This window comes from Leucoraja erinacea, chromosome 6, assembly GCF_028641065.1.
Source record: "Leucoraja erinacea ecotype New England chromosome 6, Leri_hhj_1, whole genome shotgun sequence".
NCBI lineage: Eukaryota > Metazoa > Chordata > Chondrichthyes > Rajiformes > Rajidae > Leucoraja > Leucoraja erinaceus.
The window spans coordinates 15445135-15471008 of record NC_073382.1 but is presented as its reverse complement, the minus strand read 5'-3'; the positions used below and the strand labels follow the sequence as shown (position 1 = coordinate 15471008).

The window sequence follows — 25874 nt, the reverse complement described above, 5'->3', positions numbered from 1 at the left end:
AACCAGACCCACCTACCTCCATAGTTACCAGTGGCAGCTTTACTTCTTTTTGTAAATCCTTCGTTGATGTTGAGGTGCCGGTGTCTGGGTTTGTGGTTTGGTTGATGTTGGAGGTTTGCGTATCTTCTAAGAAAGCCGGCCTGGGCCATGGCCTAAAAAAGACTCATGTTCGGTGTACCGGACCTTCGAGCTTTCACCAGCCAGTCTTGTTCTACTAGTGGGTGCGTAAAGGGTGCTGTTTATGGCCGTAGTAGGTTTTTGATGTGAAGTCCCATTTATGAGCCCCAGGGTTTTTGCCTCCTCATCGAGCTCCTTGACTTGCTTCGATAGGTTACCACTAAATAGTAGAATTGGTGGTTTTACGTTTCCAGGTTTGCACAGGCCCGCGAATGTCGGGTTTAAAGTAGGTCGGATGACACTCTTCCTGATGCTGTTTATTTCATATTGTGTGTTGCAAAGCAGTGCCAGTGCATCCTGTTGGTCCTGCGACATGTCCTTCTCATCTACTGTGCGGGTGAAAGCTGTTATTCCCGCTCTTAGGAGCTTAAATACCTTTTGGAGTTTGACATCCATGCCTCTAACTCCTACTCCGATATGTTTCCATTTGCAATTATTTACAACAGGAACATTCAGGGATATACAGTTACCCGGTGCCAAGTGTCTTGCCGTGGTGTCCAATACAGCCTGTTCCTGTAGCTGGTTAAAGGACATATAATCTATACTGGCAGCTAGTTTTTGTTCCAGGTTTTGGCCAGTCTGGTCTGGCTGTATGAAGTTGGACACCATGTCCAGTAGATTTTCACGTTCCTGCACCCCCTGCACACTTGATTTCTCTTCTGCAAACCCCTCTTCAGGATCAGCTCAGAACTGACCCCCAGTACTCCCCTCTGATGAGGGAGAAGCACTGTGCAGCCCTACAAGAGGTGCTGGTGTGGGTTTTCCATAGAGCCCACAGTGACTGGACTCCATCTCCCGGAGCCTGTCACGTTGGAGCAAGTGCTCCACACACCGCTCCATCCGGCTCCAGCGCTCACGGTTGCTGGCCGCCCGCGGCTGCTCAAAGTCGGACTCATCTGAGTCCACGACTTTGTTGGTTTTTTGTTTTGCCTTACCGCCCGGCTGCGGAGTGGATTTGGCCGGTGCGGAGGCGACATCGGGCACAGCTGTTCCCATTACGGGTGATTAATGTGCCGCTGGCCGCTGCTGGCTGCCCACTACTCCGCGGTCCTCCCCCACCAGCTTTGTCGCAGCCCTCGTTGTTTTCTTCGACTTGTCCATTTGCTCCCCACCTGTAAATCAGTATGGGAAAACACAAAAAGACCGCAGAGTAACTCTTACCTGCAGGTTCCGGCTTTGAAAACTGCCGCTGCGGGGGAACGTCGTTCCACCCCGCCTGACTGTTTCGCAATGCGTGTAGCGATATGACATGCATGCGTCCTGGCGGGGTTCTTCACGTAGTCACTCACGTGACTCCGAAGTAAAATTAATATTTCCATCTTAAATCCATAAATCTCAATATTGCAAGTACGTGTCTAACATAATGGGCTCAAAGATGGTTGTAAAATCTGTAACAGTGATTTGTTACCAGCACGATTTCCCCAAATGTTCAATACTTTAATGTGACCCACAATTGAAAAGCATTGAGACCCAACAATACCGATCCATTGATTTTCTTCATGGAAGGAGGTCATGGTATTGACACACGGGAGCTTCTGGGAGATGTTGACAGGCAATTTCTCACGGTTGGAGGTCAATTATTGAGAACTGAGAAAATGAAACATTTCTACAACTACTCTGCATGTTGAAGGCTTTGCTAGACTGATTTTTGGACATGAGATGAATGAAAGATCTGTGGATCAGGTAGGAAAATTAACTTGATACAAGTTATGATATGATTCTATCATAATTAATTGAATGGTGAAGTAAGCTTGAGGGGCAACATGACTCCTTGTGCTATTTGCCATGTAACACAGTCCAAAACAGTTAACATTCATATTAACACCCTTCAATTCTGTCCCAAAATAGAAATTCTCTCCATCTCTACCCCCATGGTATTAATCATCAGTAACCTGGACCAAATTGGCATTGAGTCTTAGAGTTAAGGGCCTGTCCCACTTGGTGATTTTTTCGGCAACTGCCAGCATCATCGACTGACATATCAAGTCAGCGAATAATTCGCGGCGCGATGCGGCGGTGACGACGGATGACGTGCGGTGTTTTTTCAAGTCTCACAACATTTTTTTTGTCGCCGCTGGATTTTGAAATGTTCGAAATCTTTTGGCGACACTGATATCACACCGGCAGTCGCCGAAAAAAATCGCTAAGTGGGACAGGCCCTTTACAGCACAAAACAGATCCACCTAGTCCGCATGGACCATCAACAATCTATTTACGCAAATCTTACACAAATCCCATTTGATTTATGCAAGAAACCCGCTTCAATCTGGAAAATGAAACAGGGACATTTATTGAGCCTCGTCATCTGAGATATTTGTTCCGTTGTCAATCGTCCAGTGACTGCAGTTATTCGCTAATGCCCCTGTCCCACTTAGAAAACCTGAACGGAAACCTCAGGAGACTTTGCACCCCACCCAAGGTTTCCGTGCGGTTCCCGGAGGTCGCAGGTGGTTGCCGGAGGTTGCAGGTAGTGGAAGCAGGTAGGGAGACTGACAAAAACCTCCGGGAACTGCACGGAAACCTTGGGTGGGGCGCAAAATCTCCAGAGGTTTCCGTTCAGATTTCCTAAGTGGGACAGGGGCTTTAGGATACTCCAACAACACCTCCCAAACCCTCTATATCTACCCCCTAAAAGAATAAGGGCAACAAGTTCAGGTGAACACCACCATCTGAAAGACAAAGGTCATCCTGACTTGGAAATGTATCAATGATCGTACAGCACTGATTGGTTTACATTCTGGAGCCCCTTCCTCAGTGTGGTGGACATCTTCATCAGCAGGGAGGCAGTGGTTCAAGGTGGTTGCTCATCCCCACCTTCTTAAGGTCACCTAGGAACAGACAATAAATCCTGGCCACGAGAATCACGTCCTCATCCCAAAAATGAAAATAAATCAACTAAAACATTTGAATCAGGAACACTCAAGCAGTTGTTTAAGCCAAGGCAATTGTTAAATCTGACAGCAATCTTCTTCAGGGAAAGATCGTGCAATTTACAAACAGTCCACGAGGAACAAAAAGAGATGAATGTTATCTTGCAATGCAGCGCCAGAGTACAAGAACGGACAAAAACATAACACCACAGCTAAGGCGTGTCCATTGGGCTGTAGGCTTCATGAGTCAAGTCATGATCATATGATCAGCCATGATCATATTGAATGGCGGTGCAGGCTCGAAGGGCCGAATGGCCTACTCCTGCACCTAATTTCTATGTTTCTAAGTCAAGAGTGTTTTATTGTCATATGTCCCAGACAGAGCAATTAAATTCCAGAGAAATTGAAGCTTTTTTTCCTTCACTTTTAGATCACGTAGAAGGCTACTCAGTCATCTGCTCTATAAAGGGCCTGTCCCACGAGCATGCAATTGCATGCGGCGAGCGCGACCAAACCGGAAGCGGGGGCCGCGCGGAGGTCGAGTGATCCCCGTACAGGGCCTGTCCCACCAGCATGGAACTGCATGCGGCGAGCGCGACCAAACCGGAAGCGGGGGCAGCGCGGAGGACGAGTGATCCCCGTACGAGTTGACGTGAAGTTCGAGCGACGTCCGCGGGAAGTTCGCGCTAGGCGCACGCCGTCAAGGCGCAGCGTACAGCGTCGAGATGGTGCGTATGCCCATCGAGGCGGTGCGTACGGCCTCAATGTGGCTGCGGGCCGGCAGGCCGTTGCCGCGATGAATTTTTGAACACTGTCTGTTTTTCGGAGCCCCGCGCGATGTCGGGACCAGTTCCGCACAACTCCATATGGCTCCGCCGATCGAAGTGGGACCGGCCCCGCGAGGCCGTACGGCTCAAGCGACCACGTTAGGTCGTGCTTGCCACATGCAGTCGCATGCTCGTGGGACAGGCCCTTACCAGTATTTGACCTCCAGATCAATCTTCCCCCACTTTCTCCTTTCTCCCCCCAACTCTTCCGCTTGTGTTTATCCAGTTTCTCCTTGATCCTATCTCAACACCACGATATCTCCCTGTGGGAATACATTCAACATTCTCCCCGCTCTCTGGGGAAAGTGATAATTCCTGATTTCCCTATTGAATGTTTAGGTAGAGCATTATTGCAATTTCATTTTTAATGTTTTATTATTTATTTATTTTATTTATTTATTTTTGTGATTTTTTTTATGATACTGCCTGTAAGGGAAATTCATTTTGTTGTCTCAAATTGAGACAATGACAATAAATTTGAATACAATACAATACAATTGGACTGTGCCCCCCCATCTAAGAACACTGAGCACTTTCAGCATCTGTTCAGGAATATTTTACAACCACCACAAATAGTGCATCATGCAAATGCTCTTCTTCAAGTCTCAAGGAAGGTCTCGACACGAAAAGTCACCCATTCCTTCTTTCCTGAGATGCTACCTGTCCCTGAAGGGGTCTGAAGAAGGGTTTCGGCCCGAAACGTCGCCTATTTCCTTCGCTCCATAGATGCTGCTGCACCCGCTGAGTTTCTCCAGCATTTTTGTGTACCATGCTACCTGTCCCACTGAGTTACTCTAGCATTTTATGTCTGTCCTCTTCAACTAAAACTCCACTGAAAGAGCAGTCAATCACAGGCAAAATTTTGTTCAAGAAGGAACTGCAAGTGCTGGAAGATCGAAGGTACACAAAAATGCTGGAGAACCTCAGCGGGTGCAGCAGCATCTATGGAGCGAAGGAAATAGGCGACGTTTCGGGCCGAAACCCTTCTTCAGACAGGCAGAGTTTTGTTGATTTTACTTACTGTTATGATACTTTCCACATCCAGTTTAGTTTAGAAATACAGCGCAGAAACAGGTCCATTGGCCCACCTAGTCCTCGCCAACCAGCGATTCTCGTACACTAGCACTATCCTACACACCAGGGACAGTTTACAATTCTTACCGAAGACCTACACACCTGTACGTCTTTGGAATGTGGGAGGAAGCCGGAGCACCCAGAGAAAACGTACGCGGTCACAGGGAGAACGTACAAGCTCCGTACAGACAGCACCTGTAGTCAGGATCAAACCTGGGTCTTAGGCGCTGTAAGGCAGCAACTCTACCGCTGCGCCACTGCGCCACCCTGAAGTGCTGAATAGTGATTCTCCATTTGAAGAGCAATCTCCCCTTTACACACCAACACCTCCTTTGCACATCAATCGACGCTTTACACACCAATCGTTCATTTACACACCCACCTCCCATTTACACACGCATCTCCCATATACACACCCATCTCCCATTTCACAGCGATAGACTAGTCTTTGCTTGGACTGGATATAGAATCACACTCGCAGCATTTCGGTTGGCCTTAAATTGAAAGGGTAAAAAAGCACGGTAAACTGATCCAAGACTACATTTATCAGACAAATGCATGTGGGTCAAATTTCTTCTCTCCATCCCTGGCAGCCGTACCTTCTGCTGCTTAAATCCCCAGTGTGATTTAGATCCCCCTCACTGAGTCAATTTGCTTCTCTTCTGCCTGGTCCTCTTGGCTTCTTTGACTGATGCTCTGCATGGGGGAGTGGGCTTTCCTGGCAAGGTAGCACGCCCTGTCTGTTCTCAACACCCTGCGGTCCAGACTGAGTAAGGATGACAGATTTTGTTCCCTGAAGGAAAAGACATTCGAGGACCAGATGGGCTTTTACAACAATCCAGTAGCTTTATAATCACCATTGCTGAGAAAGGCTTTTTATTCCAGATTTATTCAATTATTCGAATGTAAAATTTCCCAGCTGCTGTAGTCGGTTTTGAACTTTTGTGGCTGGATCAAACGTCCTGGCTTTTGGATATTAGCCCAGTAACTTAACCACTGTGCTACTGTACGAATACATCCTTATGTCAAATTTCGTTCCTCATCACTCCCGTGAACTACCTTCGTATGTTTTAAAAGCAACCTAAGTGGCTGCAGTGCATTGAGTATCGTTGGGGGAACTGGCCACGTCTCACCAAATCTCCAGGTGAATCACAGAGCAGCTGCGGCTGGAATCAGAGACCTGGGTGCAATCGTGTCCTTGGGTGCTCTCTTTGTGGAGTTTGCACGACTTTCTTCCTTGGTTCCTACAGTTTCCCATCACATCCCAAAAGCATGTGGGTTGCCAGATTAGCACGCAACAAAAGCTTTTCACTATACCTCTGTACACGTGACAATAAACTAAACTAAACCAATTGGCTGCTCCTAGTGTGCAAGGGAGTGGCAGAGTCGGGGGAGAAGCTAATGTGAATGTGAGGAGAATGAAAATTGGAATTAAAGTAGGATTAATGTAAATGGGCGGTTGATGGATCAAAGGGCCTGTGCTATGCTCTGTGCTGTCCCTATGATTTAATGATGCAGAAGAGAAATAAGAAGATATTCTTTCTAATTATTTGGAATCTGACTAGATTCTGTGGACAGACATTCCTCTTTAACAACCTTGCATTTACATGGCATCTCAACACAATATAACATCCTAATGCCCCTGTCCCACTTAGGAAACCTGAATGGAAACCACTGGAGACTTTGCGCCCCACCCAAGGTTTCTGTGCGGTTCCCGGAGGTTGCAGGTGGTTGCCGGAGGTTGCAGGTAGTGGAAGCAGGTAGGGAGACTGACAAAACCCCCCGGGAACCGCACGGAAACCTTGGGTGGGGTGCAAAGTCTCCAGAGGTTTCCGTTTAGGTTTCCTAAGTGGGACAGGGGCATTAGGACCTCATCCCAAGGGTCTCGAGGGAAGGTTTCGATCCAAAAGAGAAGAACTCGAGGGAAGCCACAGAGGGTAGTTCCTATATTTAAGATCCAGAAGGCAACTGAGTTGGATGGATCAGCACCGTCGGTCGAAGGGCCGATGGCCTACTCCTGCACTAATTTCTATGTTTCTATGTTTCTAAAACACTGTCGGTCCATTTTCCTCGACAGATACTGCCTGACCTGCTGAGTTCTCCCAGCAACTTGTGTCTTGCCAAGGTATTGTCACCAAGCAGCGGACACCGAGCCATAATGGAGATAGCAAAGCACGTTACTAGAAGTTTGGTCGAGAGCCAGGTTTAGCAATGTATTGCAGGAGAGAGAGAGAAGCAGAGCTTCAGGAAGAGGACTCCAAACCCATGGCCACAGAGACTGAAGCCACAGCCACCCCTGTCCAGAGGGCTGAAGTAGTGCACTGCAGGAATGTTGGAAGGTCTTGGAAGCTGCGAGCTGGTATAGGTTCTATAACCACCTTGCGCAGCCAGGAAGCTTCCCGATGGGCTCCGCGGCTGTGAACTGGGAACACGGCCGGAGGCCTTTACCGAGGCGCCACGGTTTCGATGCCTCCCGGATCGCGGCGTAGAAGACCAGGTCGGGGTCCGGCCGCATAGAAGCCCGGGTCGGGCTATGCGGCCAACGGAGCCTGCGGCTGGGGCCTGGGTCAGCACCACGGAGGCGTGAAGTGGGGCATTGACAGCGGTGAGGCCTCGGTGGTGGCAGCGGTGAAGCCTCGCAACGAACGGGCCTAGGCGGTGGTGAAGCCTCATGGCGGCGGCGGCGATGCCTCGTGGGTTGACCCGCGGTGAACGAGAGCGTGGGGGACCACCGTGAGGGAGGAGGGGAACATCAATGGAGGACCCGGACTTGGGGAGGACTGCATTGCGGGAAGTGGGGGGAGAACAATGGACAATGGGGACATGGCGTGGGGGAACTGTGGGACGGGGATGGGGAGACAAAAGGAGGAGCTGCCATACTTTGCAATTTTGACAGTGCCGTAGGTGGCTGCTATTTGTACACATTGTGTATGCAAGCAAAGAATCTCACAAAGTATTCCTATTCCTATATCACGTCCTCGGAAATGATTCATCTAATGACTTAAGGCACAATGTCTGCAAAGAGGTCTAAAAATCTATGGCGGGGTAAAGAGCTCTAACGTGGAACATGTTTTTCAAGCCTAACAGGTTCTATTGCAAATAAGTGAAGAGATGATTTTGTTATCTCACATTCCTAGTCACGGACATGAATCACAGTCGCCTACACAGCTTGCATCCTGGGTTTAAAGATCAAACGATCACAGGATTTGGATGAGAAAACCCACAGTGTTTATCCCACGTGCTATCCAAGATGTTCCCAGTCAACACTACTTGGCCACACCAGAAAGCTGGCATGTTTATACGAACATTCAAGATCACAACGATTAAAAATGTCTCCAGCAATTCTTTTTGAAATTGAACTAGATTATTTAAAAAGACACAGAACAGGCACACAAACATTACAGGACTGTTTTGAGCGAGACTACAATGGATTTGATTAATGTAGCTATGGGATAAAGGAGGAACTGTGGCTGATAAAGGAAGTGAAAGACAGCATAAAGCAAAAGAGAAGGCATTTAATGTATAAACATATAAAACATAGAAAATTATAAAAGGACTGGACAAGCTAGATGCAGGAAAAATGTTCCCAATGTTGGGCGAGTCCAGAACCAGGGGCCACAGTCTTAGAATAAAGGGGAGGTCAATTAACCTTTTCACCCAGAGAGTTGTGAATTTATGGAATTCCCTGCCACAGAGGGCAGTGGAGGCCAAATCACTGGATGGATTTAAGAGAGTTAGATAGAGCTCTAGGGGCTAGTGGAGTCAAGGGATATATGGGGAGAAGGCAGGCACGAGTTATTGATAGCGGACGATCAGCCATGATCACAATGAATGGCGGTGCTGGCTCCAAGGGCCGAATGGCCTCCTCCTGCACCTATTTTCTATGTTTCTATGTTTCTAAAATGGCAAAGATTAGCAGGAATCTGAAGGATTGGGAAACATTAAAACAAAATAGAAAGCAACTGAAAAAGCAATGAGAGGAAATATTAAATATGAAGGTGAGCTAGTCAATAATATAAAAGAGTCAACAATATGTATAAAAAATAGCTAAATCTTTTTCAGAAAAAGTAAAAGAGAGTGGAACACTGGAAAATGATACTGGAGCAGTAGTAATGGAGAACAAAGGAATGGAAGACAAAGGGAGTATGTTTTGTGCGTCAGTCTTCACAGTGGAAGACACCAGCAACATGTCAGAAATGCAAGTGAGGCAGAAGTGAATGCAGTCGCTATTACCAAGGGGAAGGTGCTGGGAAGTTGAAAGGTCTGAAGGTGGACAAGTCATCTGGACTAAAGATAGACACAAAAGGCTGGAGCAGCTACCTGTCCCGCTGAGTTACTCCAGCCTTTTGTGCCTATCTTTGGGTTTAAACCAGCATCTGCAGTTCCTTCCTACACAAGTCATCTGGACAAGATGGACTATACTGCAGAGTTCTGAAAGAGGTAACTGTAGAGGTTGTGGAGGCATTAGTAGTGATCTTGCCACATACATCTGTGGAAGCAACGTCCGGTGACCCAGGTTCAGTCATGACCGGGTGGAGTTTGGACATTCTCCCCGTGATCGTGTGGGTTTTCCCTGGGTGCTCCATTTTCTTCCCGCATTGCAAAGACGTCCTAAAGCCTCTCGTGTGTAGGTTAGCAGTAGACTGGGGGGGGGGAGTTGATTGTAAAGTGTATGATAGTACGAGGAGAATAGCTACGGTGAATGCAGGCTTTTCACCAAGGTAAGGGAATCAAAAACAAGAGGACACATGTTTAAGGTGAGAGGGGAGAAGATTTGATACAAACATGAAGGGCAACCTTTTCACTCAGTTGGTGGTGAGTAAATAGTACGAGCTGCCAGGAGGTAGTTGGAACAGGCACTTTAACGGCAGGGAAAAGACACTTGGATAGGCACATGAATAGAAACGGTTTACATGGTAATTGGACAAGCAGAGACAGGTCATCTTCATTACATGGACAAGTTGGGCCAAGAAGCCTGTTTCTATACTATATATCTCTATGACTAAAATGGGGAGAGTAAGAGTGGGTTGATGGGATCGGCGTAGATCCGTGTCTATTGGTCTGCACAGACAATGGGTTTCAGGGACTGTTTCTAAGGCTTGTGATTCTATGAAGTCGTTGCTTAAAAATAATTCCAATTCGCATCAGCTCAAGGTTCCTCAGGCAGTCAGATGAATTAAAATCTGCCTCGAGAAGCCTTTTGGTTATCACTTTCCTGCCTCCCCCCACATTTCTTTCTGCAACTCCCGTCTCTTCGACCCAGGACTTTAAACTTTGCTCCCAGTAACTGACTCACTACTCAGGGAAAATTATCCCTGCTGCGCACAGTATCAGTTTTGAACACGTCGACTAAATCTCCCACCCTCCTCTGAGCCAAGAAACTCCCAAGGGCCAAAATTCTCCAAACTTCTCTTCAGTCCAAATAATCAAAGCTAAGCGACTTCAAACCTCCCCAGTCTTTTTATTTAAACAAAATAAGAAAGCTGTAGGGTAAACAGGAAAGATTCAGGCCAAAATAAAAGAGTTTCAGTGGAACCGTGTATCAGGTTTTCTGTCTCCAGGTCTGGTTTCTACACAACAAGACATCACAAAGCACACGGTACTGCTCTCAAGCATATCACGGTGAGATTTATAAGCACTGCTTCATTAAATACTTGATGCATTAGAATAACATCACTGTTTTCCACTTTACCACTGCTTCCTGTACAACATCCTCCACTGTTTTCATAAAACAAACCTACTTGCCGACAAATCAAAATCGAAACTTTCCCTTGGCAATTCCCCAAACATTCAGATCATAGAACAGTCTAGTACAGCACAGGAACAAGCCCTTCGACCCATGATGTCGATGCCGACCATAATGCCAATTTAAACCACTCCCATCAGATTCAGATTCAAACTTTATTGTCATTGTGCCATGTACAGTACAGAGACAACGAAATGCAGTTAGCATCTCTCCCAGAAGAGCGAACATAGAATAATGAGCAATAAATATATATACGTACATACAGTTGTAGTAGTGCATTTTTCTGGGGGAAGGAGTGTCCGGAGGGGGGGGGTGACTGGCAATCACCAAGGTGCAGAGTTAAGTAATGTAACAGCCGCAGAGAAGAAGCTGTTCCTGGACCTGCTGGTCCGGACCTGCACCTGCTGGTCCATCTGCCTACACATGATCAAAATCCCTCTATTCCCTGCCTGCCTGTTCATGGGCCTGTCCAAATGGCTCTTCAACGCTGAGGCCATATCAGCTTCCACCAATTCTCCTGGAAGCAGCGTCCAAAACCTACCTCGCTCTATGCCATAAACATCTACTTTAAACATTCCACCTCGCACCTTAAACCTATGAACGGCCTCGAAGGGCAGAATGGCCTACTACTGCACCTACTGCCTATTGTCTATGTCCTCTAATATTTGATGTTTCCACTCCGTGAAAAAGACTGAACTATCCAACCCATAACTTCTATTCATTGGCCTATAATTTATTGGTTTGTCTTTCCTTCTTTTGTTAAATAAAGGAACAAAATTGGTTATTCTCCAGTCCTCTGAGACTTCACTAGTGGCTAAGGAGAATACAAAAATTAAAGAGGATACAAAAATCTCTGCTGAGGCCCCAGCAATCTCCACCATCACCTCTCTCAATAACTTGGGATTGATCCTCTCAAACCCCAGAGATTTATCCACCACAATGTTCTTCACCAGCCCCAACACCTTCACTTCCTTGATATCAACATACCCCAGAGTATCAGCAAACCTCTCCTGGATCTCACTATTCTCCATGTCCTTTTCCTTGGTGACTACCAAGTACGATGCAAAGGGCTTGTTCACTACTTGCCCACTCTCTCTGGCTCCAGGATAAATTAGCTTCTTTGTCCCCAAGTGGTGCTACCTTCTCTCTTGTCATTATTTTTGCCTTTGATTCGTTACTCCGCCAAAACCAGACGCAAAAATGCCGAGATTTTTACCATTTCGCTAGCGATTTCACTTTTACATTCGCTCATCGACTCCTCATTAAATGTAGTCATTTTTCTGTACACATTTTTAATAAAATACTTCCCCCCCTCCCCCATTTTTTCACCTCACGCTGGGCACGTTCTCATCGCGTATCCCGCGCTACCGTAACGGCTGCTGCCGCCTGGCTCTACTCCCGCTTCGCCTGGTCCCCCCCGCTTCTTTTCGCCGTCCCCGCAGGCTTGCACTGTCCGAAAATCCCGCCCGTCAACAGCCTGTCGGCCCACAGGCGCATTGACGGCGTACGCCCAGCACGTGGAGTTGCGCGATGACGTCAGGCCGCCCCCTTCCCTCGCAACCGCGCGTTGTGGGAACAGACCCAATGGGTCTGTACTTGGTCTAGTTACATATAAAATGCCTTGGCACTCTCTGCAAGGACATTTCATAGCCCCATTTAGCCGTTTTAAATCATTATTTAAGTTCTCTACAGTTTCTTTCATATTCCGCAAAGTTCCCGACCAATTTCAGCTTCATAAACCTTACATATGCTTCTTTATTCTTTTTGACTAAATTCGCAACATCTCTCATCATCCAACCTTCCTGAACTTTGCCATCCTTGTCCGTCATCCTCCTGGCCTTTAACCCGTGAGTCTTTATACAACAAGCAATTTCAAGCACTATTCGATCAGGTAGTGACAAAGGGATCTCAAGAGACAAATGGCGCAGCTAGTAAAACGACTGTCTCACAACTTCAGCAACCTGGGTCCTGACCCGAGGCACTTTCCGTGTGGAATTTGAAAGTTCTTGCTGTGACCACATGGGTTTCCCCAAAGTGGTCTGGTTTGCCCCCAAATGCCAATGTCGGATGGGTTGGTGACTTAATTGGCCACTGTCACTTTCCCCTAGGATGTACAGGAATTAATGAATGTTAAAGGCGGGCCCCGGGGGGAGGGGAGGAAATTTGAAGGGAACGTGGGAAGAATAGGTTACAGGGAAAATAAGTAGAGAATAAGATTGCTTTGTGAGCTGGCATAGACTTTGATGTGAGTAAATGGAGAAATTCAATTCTATTCAGTTTAATTATCCGTTTAGTACCTTGACTCCAGCCACTTAACTTGAATGAACAGCCCTTCATTCTCTGCCTAACAAGAAGTTTGTTTTCAAATTTCCAATTCACCCTTATGCCCAAGCCTTTTGGGGGAGAGTGGTCCAAATTCCTGGCGTACTATGTGCGCAACAGGTTCCTGACACCACTCTTGAATGATCAAGGCTTGAATTTGATGGTCTTGGAATGCAAGTCCATTGATCCCTGAAGGTGACAAAACAAATGTACAGGGTGCCAGAGGAGGCAGATGGCATGCTTTCCTGTATCAGTTAGAAAATTGAGTATCAGAGTAGGGAAGTTACACTGCAGCTGTATAAAGCTTTGGTGAGACTACACTTTGGGTATTGTGTGTATTTCTGGTCACCACTCCACAGAAATAATATGAAGCTTTTGGAGAGGATGCAGGATGCTGCCTGGTCTAGAGAGCATTGGTGGCCATTAGGAAAGTTTGGACAAACTTGGATTATTTTCTCTGAACACCAGAGGAGGAGGGGGTGACCTGATAGAAGTACATTAAATTATATGAGGGCCAGGCAGTGTATATAGTCAGTCTTTTTTCCCCCAGGGTGGTGATATCAAACACTAGAGGCTTAAATGGCAGTTGGACATTCACGTGAACAGGCAGGGAATGGAGGAATACAAGAGCATGTGCAGACAAGTGGGATTAGTTTACATTAGTATCATGGTCAGCTGTAGGGCCAGTTCCTGTGTAGGAAGGCACAGCAGATGCTGGTTTACATAGAAGATATATACACAAAATGCTGACATAACTCAGCGGGACAGGCAGCATCTCTGGATAGAAGGAATGGATGACGTTTTGGGTCGAGACCCTTCTTCCCATTCTGGACTGCTCAATGTTATATGTATCCCTAAATTCTGGACATTTCGCTCTCCATCCCCCAACAGAGACAGTTTCCCTCCCCATCCCCCAACAGAAGCCTTGTCCATTCCTTGTTCATTCCTTTGGACACCATGAACTCCTCAACCAGATCAACCTTAATCATCTACACTCACAGAAATACAACACTTGTCGGGCGACTTAGTTGAGTTTACCTTCCTCCTCTGGATTGCGTGCCAAGTGGAACAAATACAATACAATACAATCAGTTTTATTCGTCACATTGCACATAAAGTGCAAGTGAAATGAATTTGCCAGCAGCGGTACAATGATAAATACTATGCCTCACAGCAGTGAGTGAGTCGAGCCATTTATAGCCACAAGTCAATGAAGCGCTAAGGCTGAATCTGTGGTTATTATTGCTAATCGCTGTTCTCCGAGGGACTTACTTCTGTGACGAGCAAGCTTTGAGCTTCCCTCCTTGCATTCTCTGGCACCGTGGAGCACAGTGTTCGCCCGTGGCGTTTCAAGATCTTGATCTGATAAGATACCAAAAGAAAGCAATTTTCAATGTAACGCAATATCACGTTCAAAATCTCCAGAACTAACGCAAAAAAACCCGGCAAATCCGAAATAAAGACAATGTTAGCATTGCACAGTGTCTGTGGAAAGGCAGGCAGAGTTAAAGTCTCAGACAGATGATGCATCGTACAAGGATTTTCTTAGTGTTTACTGAAAGCAATACATAGCTCAATCAAAAGGCAGCAGAAAGAAGCCAGATTCAAGCATTTAACAACACCGATATAAATGATAAGGAAGATTAATGCTTTACAGGAACTGGAAACATCATAACTTTTTCTCTACTCTAACTTTTTCATATAGTATTTTAGTACTTTCAAATTAAATTCAGAAAATACATACATAGCTTGTTGAGATTCAGGTTAGTTTATTGTCATAGAACCAGAGTGCAATTAAATATTATATACCTACAGTTAGGATAAATACAACTAAGGGTGAAAACAGCAGAATGGTCCAAGATTCCAGAGCAAAATTAGTGCCAAAGATCATCAAAGCAAATAAACGAATAATCAAATGAGGTAAGTGTGTGGTAGCTCTTCAGGGAAGGTAGAGTGAATTAGAGGATTGGTTCAGGGGTCCAATAACAGCGGGGAAGATGTTGATCTTAATTCTGGACATCCTGGCTTTCAAGCTCCTGTATCTTCTCCCTGAAGGAATAAGAGAAATTCTGGCCCAGGATCTTTTTTAAAGGACTCTTGGGAATAATCTTTACACTTTCTCCAGTGCTCTCATTTATTGCATTTGTGCTCACTTTCCAATATATTTGCATGCTTGTGTTGTAACGCCTAGATAGTAACATGCATTGGCCAGCAGCCATCTTATCTAGGACTCCACTGTCATTCGATCTGATTTTGTCTGATGTAGTAACGGGCCACAGAATCACAGACACCCTACTGGTTGGTTTATGTGTTCTCCACATCACACATTAGCATGACGACACCTTGCAATCTTACAAGGGTAGAGGTCACAGGGATAGTGGATTGATTTAAAGCAACACAAACCTGGAGCGACAGGGCATGGAGCAAATAAAAGACAGCTGTTCGGAGTAATTCATAGTGATAAATGCAAGGAGAAGAAACTGGACCACAATAGAGATTGACCTCGAGGTTGAACATCAGAGAGTATCGAATCAGGTGCAAGGCGCCAGACGCTTTGGAGCCAGAAAATGCTAATCTCTGAAGACACCATAGACTACAAATATAGAGTAAACCCTCGTTATATAATGGACCATGGGGGTTGGTCACCGTTATTACCGATCATTCTTTATAATCAAGGTATGAAGGAGGATCTCGACCCAAAACGTCACCCATTCCTTCTGTCCAAAAATGTTGCCTGTCCCGCTGAGTTACTCCAGCATTTTGTGTCTATCTGAGGTATTATCGTTATGTAGTTGAAACAAAGAACTGCAGATGCTGGTTAAAATACAAAAGAAACACAAAGTGCTGGAGTAACTCAACAGGTCAAGTAGCATCACTGGAGAACAAGGATAAGCGACATTGAGACCCTTCTTCAGACAGATTCAGTCTGCTGAGTTGCTCCAACACTGTGTCGCTTCACCTTAAGAGTAAGTGCCGATACCACTGGTCTTCACCAGTCAGCCCTTCTTCACTGATTGACACGGCTGTTGTTGGGGTTCACACTGTTGCCCCTGGGGCAGAGATTTCTTTAGGCCACTGCCAACGACCGGACACGCTCGTTCACCATGGGGCTCCCTCCCCTCTCACCCACAGCCGCTTCCAAGGTGGACTATGTTGGCAACTCCCTGGGAGGAGGAGGAGAAGGATGCAGGGAGTTTGGGGAAGTGGCTGAGTTGACAGAGCGACGGGAGGAGGAAGCGGTGGTGGTCGAGCGGGGAGCGGACAAAGCCAGCGCCGACAGCAGGAAACAGCAGCAGGTGAGAGGGAAGGGAGGCCCACGGTGACTGAACGCGTCCCGTCAGTGGCAGCCCGAAGAATGCGGTGTCTCCAGGGGTTACATTAGACCAGGATGATCATCACTATGTGCAGAAACTGTGCGTCAGGGTGCGTGACCAAGTGTGAATTTGGATGGCAAATGTGTGCAAGGCTCTCATTTAAGTAGAGAACTCTATGATCGGAATCAGCAGGAAATTGCTGGAGAAATTGCCTTGGTTTGTTGCATGAGATATAGAAACAGCTAATTCTCCCTCACGACGTCTATGACGAGTTTTAGAAACTTAATCGGGTATTTTCACATCCCTTATTCATTGGAAATTATTTATTCTTTATATTCTTCTTTATTACTTATTCTGGTAAAAAAGTTAATTAAGTGGTAAGGCCACATTTGGGGTAGTGTGGGTAGTTTTGGACGCCCCATTAGATGAAACATATGAAGGCTTTGGAGTGAGTGGGTCCTGAAGAGGTTGAATGCTGCCTGGATTAAAGGTTAGACAAACATACATTGTTGTTCTCTGGAAAGTCGTATATGGAGGGGAGACCCGATAGAAATATATATAATTATGAGAGTCATACATCGGGTAAAGTCAGAATCTTTTTCCCCCCATGGAGGAAATGTCAAAGACTAGAGGGCATAGCTTTAAAGGCAGAGAGGAAAAGTGAAAAGGAGATTTGCCGTGATTTTATTTTAAACGCAAAGTGTTTTGGGGGCCAGGAACACACATGTGGTGGTGAAGGGAGAAAGAACAGTGGCTTTTTAAGAATCTTTTAGGCGGGTACATGGATATGCAGGGAATGGAAATGTATGGATCAGGTGCTGGCAGAATATAGTATAGAATATTGAGTATAGAAGCTGGGATGTAATGTTAAAATTGTACAAGGCATTGGTGAGACCAAATCTGGAGTATGGTGTACAATTTTGGTCGCCCAATTATAGGAAGGATGTCAACAAAATAGAGAGAGTACAGAGAAGATTTACTAGAATGTTGCCTGGGTTTCAACAACTAAGTTACAGAGAAAGGTTGAATAAGTTAGGTCTTTATTCTCTGGAGCGCAGAAGGTTAAGGGGGGACTTGATAGTGGTCTTTAAAATGATGAGAGGGATAGACAGAGTTGATGTGGACAAGCTTTTCCCTTTGAGAATAGGGAAGATTCAAACAAGAGGACATGACTTCAGAATTAAGGGACAGAAGTTTAGGGGTAACATGAGGGGGAACGTCTTTACTCAGAAAGTGGTAGCGGTGTGGAATGAGCTTCCAGTGGAAGTGGTGGAGGCAGGTTCGTTGGTATCATTTAAAAATAAATTGGATAGGCATATGGATGAGAAGGGAATGGAGGGTTATGGTATGAGTGCAGGCAGGTGGGACTAAGGGAAAAAAAGTTGTTCGGCACGGACTTGTAGGGCCGAGATGGCCTGTTTCCGTGCTGTAATTGTTATATGGTTATATGGTTAGAAGAGATTAGTTCAACTTGGCATTGTGTTCGGCACAGAAAGGGAACAGTATGGTTCCTGTACTGCACTGTTGTACTGAATCTGCATGGTTGCAAACTTTCTACTATAAAACGCAAAGTATTCAATGCAATTAACCAATAGACAATAGACAGCAGGTGCAGGAGTAGGCCATTCAGCCCTTCGAGCCAGTACCGCCATTCAATGTGATCATGGCTGATCATCCCCAATCAGTACCCCGTTCCTGCCTTCTCCCCATATCCCCTGACCGCTATTTTTAAGAGCCCTATCTAGCTCTCCCTTGAAAGCATCCAGAGAACTGGCCTCCACCGCCCTCTGATGCAGAGAATTCCACAGAATCACCACTCCCTGTGAGAAAAAGTGTTTCCTCGTCTCCGTTCTAAATGGCTTACCCCTTATTCTTATCCCAGAGACAATGGGTTTAATAATGCACATAACAACTGCTATAGAAACACTTTTGGATACATGATACTCCATCTTTCTGAAGATAGACACAAAATGCTGGAGTAACTCAGCGGGTCAGGCAGCATCTCAGGAGAAAAATAACAGATGATGGTTTGGATCGGAACCCTTCTTCAGATTGAAAGTCTGAAACAATACGCTAAGACTGTGCGTTCAAAACTCTGTTGAATTTGTAGAACTACAAAGAATTTTCCCACAATGAGGTCATGACCTACAAGGAGTTTGTTCCAGTAGTTTTAAAATATCATCAACACTTTTCAAACCAAGCCACGCGATCTGGAAGGAATACTCCAGGCAGATTCACAGCATACGTAAACTGGAAAACCCCAACCCGTTTACAGAAAATTTAAAAAGGAAACACTGTCTTCCTTTTATTGTTAATGACCATCTCCCAATGGCCATTTAATCATCATGCTTCACAATCTCCAACTTCAGGCCTGAGAATGACTCCACTTACATTCTCTCCCTCGATGTCAGCAAAACAAAGGAGCTAGTCATCGACTACAGGAGGCGGAATAGAGAACATGACCCAGTCTACATCAATGATGGCGTTGAGATGATCGAGAGCTTCAAGTTCTCTGGGAAAATATCACAAACAATTTGACATGGTCCCAACACATTGCGGTACAGCCAAGAAAGCTCTCCACGTCTATACTTCCTCAGATAGCTACGGGAATTTGGCATGTCTCAAATGTCTCTTCCCAATTTCTGTAGAAAGCATCCTGAAACCCTTGTCCCACGGTACGAGTTCATTCCAAGAGTTCTCCCGAGTTTGCCCTGATCCAAACTCGTCGTTACTCGGGGCTCTCGAGGACATTTTTCATTATGTTGAAAAATCTTCACGAGTCTTCCCATGCTTACCTGCCATTAGCGAGCCTTCCCGAGTACCTGCCGTTAGCGCTAAGAAACGTCGCCGAGCTCGGACGTACCCGCTACGTTCATTCTCCGTGCTTACCACGAGTTTGATATTTTTTAAACTCGGGAGAGCTCTTAGAATGAACTCGCACCATGGGACAGGGCTATTATCCAGATGCATCACAGCTCGATATGGCAATTAAAGGCCTGTCCCACTGCGGCGACCTAATTTGCGTGTTTATAAGAGTTTGCCCTCGACTCATACTCGCAGCATGGTTGACACGAGGTCCTATGAGGTCTTTGTAACTCTCCTTCATGCTCGAGAGGAGTCCCCTTGTACTCGAGGCCTCAGCTAGGCCGCTGTGTTTTTTTCAACATGCTGAAACATGCCCGCAAGTACAAAAAAGGTCGCCATGGAAAAAAATATTTTTTTGTTTTTACTCGTAAGTTTAGTTGAGGTAGGTCGTAGTAGGTCGTAATGCTATTGTAGGTAATCAAAGGCAATCGAAGATAATCAAAGGTAAAGCTCGTTGAGAAAAAAAAGTAAACCAACCGGTAATGTTAAATGCCTGCTAAACTTTATTAAAAAGTTATCTGGCTTCTTAAAAGTGTCTCCACTAAACTAAAGAGTCCAGAACCAGGGTCCACAGTTTAAGAATAAGGGGTAAGCCATTTAGAATGGAGATGAGGAAACATTATTTCACACAGAGAGTTGTGAGTCTGTGGAATTCCCTGCCTCAGAGGCCGGTTCTCTGGATACTTTCAAGAGAGAGCTTGATAGGGCTCTTAAAGATAGCGGAGTCAGGGGATATGGGGAGAAGGCAGGAACGGGGTACTGATTGGGCTGATCAGCCACGATCACATTGAATGGCGGTGCTGGCTCGAAGGGCTGAATGACCTATTCCTGCAACTATTATCTAATGTCATCCGCAGCCAGCGATCGAGCTCCCACATCGGGGCGGTCGAAAACCAGGGACCGCGACCTCCACCATGTTAAAGTCCGCAACTACTGCAGGTTGGAGCACCAAAGGCTGACCCCTGGCAAAGGGATTGCCCACTCCAAGATGTTAAAGTTCGCAGGCTCCGCTGTTTTTAGAGCTCTAGAGAGTCAAGAGTCAAGAGTCAATTTAATTGTCATTTGGACCCCTAGAGGTCCAAACGAAATGCCGTTTCTGCAGCCATACATTACACACAAAAGACCCAGACACAACATAATTACATTTTACATAAACATCCATCACATAGCTGTGATGGAAGGCCAAAAAAAACTTATCTCTCCACTGCACTCTCCCCCCCCCGATGTCAGAGTCAAAGTCAAAGCCCCCGGCTGGCGATGGCGATTGTCCCGCGGCCATTAAAGCCACGCCGGGTGGTGCAAGGTCGCACACCGGGTCTTGATGTTGGAGCCCCCGGTGTGCGCTCGTAAAGTCCCGCAGCCGTTCCAGCCGCGCGGGGCAATGGTGTTAGGCCCCGCTCCAGGAGCTCTTCGACCCCGCAACTCGGGCGGGAGAATTCGCCGTTGCAGGAGCCCCGAAAAGCGGTCTCTCTCCAGGGATCCGCGGGCTCCTGGCGCCGCTGTCCGCAGACCCGCAGCAGCAGCCTCCGACTCAGCAGCAGCCTCCGACCCAGCAGCAGCAGCAGCAGCAGCGCTCCTCCACCGCTCCAACCCGCTCCGGACTCGGCCAGCCCCGCGACGGCGACGGTGAGTAGCACCTGAGTCCCCGGCTTCCTCCTGTTGGAGGCCGCTCCTCGTTGCGGCCTCAACGACAACGGAAACCCGACGAGAAAAGGTCGGGTCTCCAGTGCAGGGAGAGATTTAAAAAAGTTTTCACCCCCCCTCCCACCCCCCACCCCCCCCCCCCACACACACACCCCAAAAAAAATAACAAAAAAATCTACATTAAAAACACAGACAGAAAATACAAAGCATATGAAAACGCGGACAGACTGCAGAGGCCGCTGCTGGCCAGAGCCGCGCCGCCTACATAAGTCCCAAACAAGAGGGCGCCAACTCCACGATGTTAGGCCGCAGTGCAGATGGAGATACTACATGGAAAAAGATAATGAAAAGTTCCCCCCCCCCCCCCCCCCTCACCCACCCACCCACCCCCACCGACAAATACAATACTAAAGAAAAATTAAAACATATATTTTACTTCGGAGTCACGTGGGTAACTACGTGAAGAGCCCGCTCAGCACGCATGTGCGGCATTTTGCGTTCAGCAGTGCAACAGCGGCCGCATCGGGAGTCAGGCGCTGCCACTACAGGGTGAAAGAACGGACCGTCAGATAAGCTCTTTACCTGAATGGGGCAGCTAAGGCAGTTTAAAGCGTTACCCAATGGGTTCACATCAGCCCAAGATTATTCACCAAGATACTAAAACCAGCTGTGGCAATATTAAGAAGACAAAAACATATTGTCAAGGCATATCTTGATGATATCTTAATAGTAGGCAAGACCATGGAATTGACTATGTTAGCTGTATCAGCTACCAAACAGTTGTTCGAAACCCTGGGATTGTCTTACATCCAGATAAATCTAAGTTGAAGCCATCCACAATCATGGACTACTTGGGCTTCACAATTAATTCAGTCTACGTGACTGTAACATTGCCAAGAGACAAAACAGTTGAATTGGCACAATCATGCAACAATTTAATGGTCAACGAACGACCAACTATTCGACAAGTAGCAGAGTAATTGGGAAAATGGTAGCAGCATTTCCGGCTACACAATTCGGACCTTTGCACTGTCAAAACTTACAAAGAGCAAAGGTACAGGCACCAAAACGACATACAGGTCATTATGATCGTGTCATGAAGTTACCGACTGAAGCAATATCAGAACTACAGTGGTGGGCAAAAAACATTTGGCATAGTTTTCAGCCCTATTATCATCACTAACCCTACGTTAGTTATCCAAACAGATGCCAGTGGTCAAGGCTGGGGAGCAACTAACTCCATATCCAGCACAGGTGGTAGATGGACTAACCCAGAGTCATCATTACCACTTACACTGGGCATTAATTATCTAGAGATGTTGGGTGACTTTTATGGTTTAAAAGCATATGCATCAAATATGCATCACTTGCATGTACGGTTACAAATAGATAATACTACGGTGGTGGCCTACATTAACCATATGGGCGGCATAAAATCGGTATCATGCGACAAGTTGGTCAACACAATTTGGCAATGGTGTGTTGAAAGACATATTTGGCTATCAGCAACTTACCTGCCAGGTAAGCTAAATACAGTGGCAGACACCAGGTCACGTAAATTTAATGACAACATCGAATGGATGTTAAACCCCCAAAAATTAGCAAAAGTTATCAAGCAATATGGCACGCCAGGTATCGATTTATTTGCATCAAGGCTAAATCACCAGGTACCTATGTATGTCGCTTGGGAACCAGACCCTGAGGCAGCAGCGGTAGATGCGTTCGCGCTGGATTGGGGAAATTCTTCTTCTATACATTTCCTCCCTTCTGCCTCATCAGTCGGGGACTACGCACAATACAAATGGACTCTGCTTCAGGTATTTTGATAGCACCCGACTGGCCTACGCAGCCATGGTTCCCAATACTCCATGACATGGTTGTTGAAACTCTGATGGTATTCCCCAGTGACCCAGAGTTATTAACACCCAGTGTCAGGCACAAGCCACCCGTGCCATGAAAAAATCAAACTCCTGGGTTGCAGATTCTGCACAAACCACTTCTGGGACTGGGATTATCATAACAAACCGTCGACACCATGTCAGCATCCCTCCGAACATCCACTAAAAAACAGCACTTGTCCAGCATCAAAAAATGGGAGAAGTACTGCTTGGATACAGGGACCACCTACTCAACCGCTACAATTACCAACGTACTGGAATTCCTGGCGAACCTTCACCACGATGAAGGACTCAGCTACAGAGCCATGAACACAGCTAGAAGTGCCCTGTCTGTCTATTTAAAACCAGCTCCAGGACACCAGGCCATGGGGTCCCACCCGCTGGTGGTCAAACTAATGAAGGGTATTTACAACTCTAACCCCCTAGACCAAGGTACACCCATATATGGGATGTCAGTGTGGTCCTGACATACCTCAGGGGATGGCCACCAGCCAGATCCCTCAACCTGGAACCATCTATGCTCAAAACACTCATGTTGATGGCACTTGTATCTGCACAGAGGGTCCAGTCACTACACCTACAGCATGCTCACAGCTCCAGACCAGATTTCTATCGTTATCCAGGGACGGATCAAACAGAGCAGACCAGGAACACCTAATCCAGTTGTGGAATTCCGGTCTTACCCGCCAGAACCACGGTTATGTGCCATGACCCACCTACTGTCCTACATAGACGCAACCAAAAATATTCGAGGGAGATGAAAAGCCTTGTGGGTCAGTCATAAAAAACCTTATGGTCGGGTGACGAGCCAAACCACTTCGAGATGGCTCAAGCAGGTGCTAAAAGCTGCTGGGATAAACACTAACATGTACAAATCTCACTCCACCAGGGCAGCATCCACGTCGACGGCGAAAAGAATGGACGTTCCTATAGACCACATCCTGGCTACAGCAGGATGGTCGGGGGAAAGACCGTTCAAAAATTTTATAATAAGCCGTTGGCAAAACCTGCTTTATTTGCAGAAGATTTTTTACAGACTGCAAATATTTAATTTAAGACCAGGGGAGCAATTTAATTTATTTGTTGTTGTTAAAAAATACCATTGTGTTTTTCTACAAACAGATTCATTGGTTGATTACAATAACACACTTCCTCCCTCAAGGACTTCGGCAGTGAGTGAAGTAATAACTGTTACACGGTTTGAAATCACAGAGCTTTGAAGTCTTCACATACTCACTCACGTGACTCCGAAGTAAAATAGTAAGATTAAATGAGAACTTACCAGTTTGTAGTTTGATCTGTATTTTATGAGGAGTTACGATGAGGGATTACGTGCCCTCCGCTCCCACCCTCAATAATATGGGTCAAACTGATAACTGATGTCTCCTTTTCTTTACTATGTTTATTTCAATAACTGTGTCTATCTGTGATTCCACACCGCTGCTTTGAAGTAAGCCGCGCATGCGTGCTGAGCGGGCTCTTCACGTAATCCCTCATCGTAACTCTTCATAAAATACAGATCAAACTTCAAACTGGTATGTTCTCGTTTAATCTTACTATTTTGCAACAAACTAAAAGCACAAAGAAGGAAAAAGACAAGGCAGCTGGGAACAGGTTCAGATACTGGATGAGAAAGCACAGTCAATGGCATTTTCACCAGTGATATGTGTTTGTAATTCTTTGTCACGAACCTGCCTGCAACAGTGAGAATTCATGGGACCAGGGATTAAATATTACTGGAGAGAGGGACTTCGCTAACCATTGAAGCAGAGGCTGAGAATTAAAAAAAACTGCAGCCTGTTACTGCTAGAAAGTCTCACGGAGCATTCATTGACTGGTCTTCAGTTATTTACCATCAAAATCAATGAGAGGATCAATACAACACGTTCAGGTCTGCTGACAAAGTAGAAAGTAAGCGTGGGAGGATACAAAGTTGTGATCGGATGAGTGAGCAAAATCATGACCGATGGAGAATTATACAAGAAAACAGAAATAGTGAACTATTAAAAGGCTGATGAGGCAGAGAGATTTGAGCATTCGGCATAGATTCCCGTACTCTAGGTTGGAGGAACGCAGCGGGTCAGGCAGCAATCAGTGGAGGGAATGGACAGGCAACGTTTGTAGTCAGGGCTTGATTGTAGGAGGGGGAAGAAAGCTGAAGAGAGGCGAGTGCAGGACAGAGCCTGGGAAGTGAAAGGTTGCTGTAGGTCCAGTCCTTGGGGGCCAAGCTGGCGGGCCACATCAGGAAGAAACAAAGGGACCCAGCGTGGGGGAAGCTGCCATAAACAAAGGCGGAACCCGGTGTGGGGGGGCGCCAAGAACAAGAGGGGCATGTGGTGGTGGTGGTGGTGGGGTGTGTGTGGGTGGAGGTGGTGGGTAGGTCAGTTAATGTGAGAACAAAGTATCTATCTTGGTAAAGCGATGGGGGGGGGGGGGGGGGGGGGGGAGAAAGTGTTGCCGACCTCGCCCACTGCCTCTTTACCTGGATCCACCTTTTACTTCCCAGCATTTGTGGTGCAAGTGACAAATATGAGAAAAAGGAGTCTGATAAGGTGAGGAATGAAATTCCAGAATCTGTAGTTCCTTGTGTCCTTCTGCATCAGGTTCTGATCGATGAATTAGAGTCATAGAGTGATACAGTGTGGAAACAGGCCCTTCGGCCTAACTTGCCCACACCGGCCAATGTCCCAGCTACACTAGTCCCACCTGCCTGCGTTTGCTCCATATCCCTCCAAACATGTTCTATCCATGTAATTCTGCTCAGACGTTTGAGGTCGGGTGGCGTGAGGGCCTGCTGGTTTACCTCAGCACTTGATCCAGTTCATGTTGAAGCTCAGCAGTTGTCGTGAGGTTTCTGTTCTGCCCAGCAGCAAGCATAAGAAACCTTCACTTCTGATCATGTAAAATTGTGTGCAGTGTGTGTAGTTATGGTCTCCTGATTTGAGGAAGGTCATTCTTGCTATTGAGGGAGTGTAGTGTAGGTTCACCAGGTTAATTCCCGGGATGGCGGGACTAAAATATGTTGAAAGAATGGATCAACCGGGCGTATATTCACTGGAATTTAGAAGGATGAGAGGATATCTTACAGAAACATATAAAATTCTTTAGGGATTTGATAGGTTAGAGGCAGGAAAAAT

General features: G+C 46.3%; 1 protein-coding gene across 1 annotated transcript in view; it reads right to left on the bottom strand.

The window, feature by feature from the left end:
• Positions 1 to 25874, bottom strand: part of LOC129697932 (dedicator of cytokinesis protein 9-like) — a 317261-nt gene that overhangs the window by 157827 nt on the left and 133560 nt on the right. Inside the window, 1 exon segment of the mRNA XM_055636668.1 lies at positions 14289 to 14378. Within this exon segment, the coding sequence (XP_055492643.1) occupies positions 14289 to 14378 (90 nt within the window).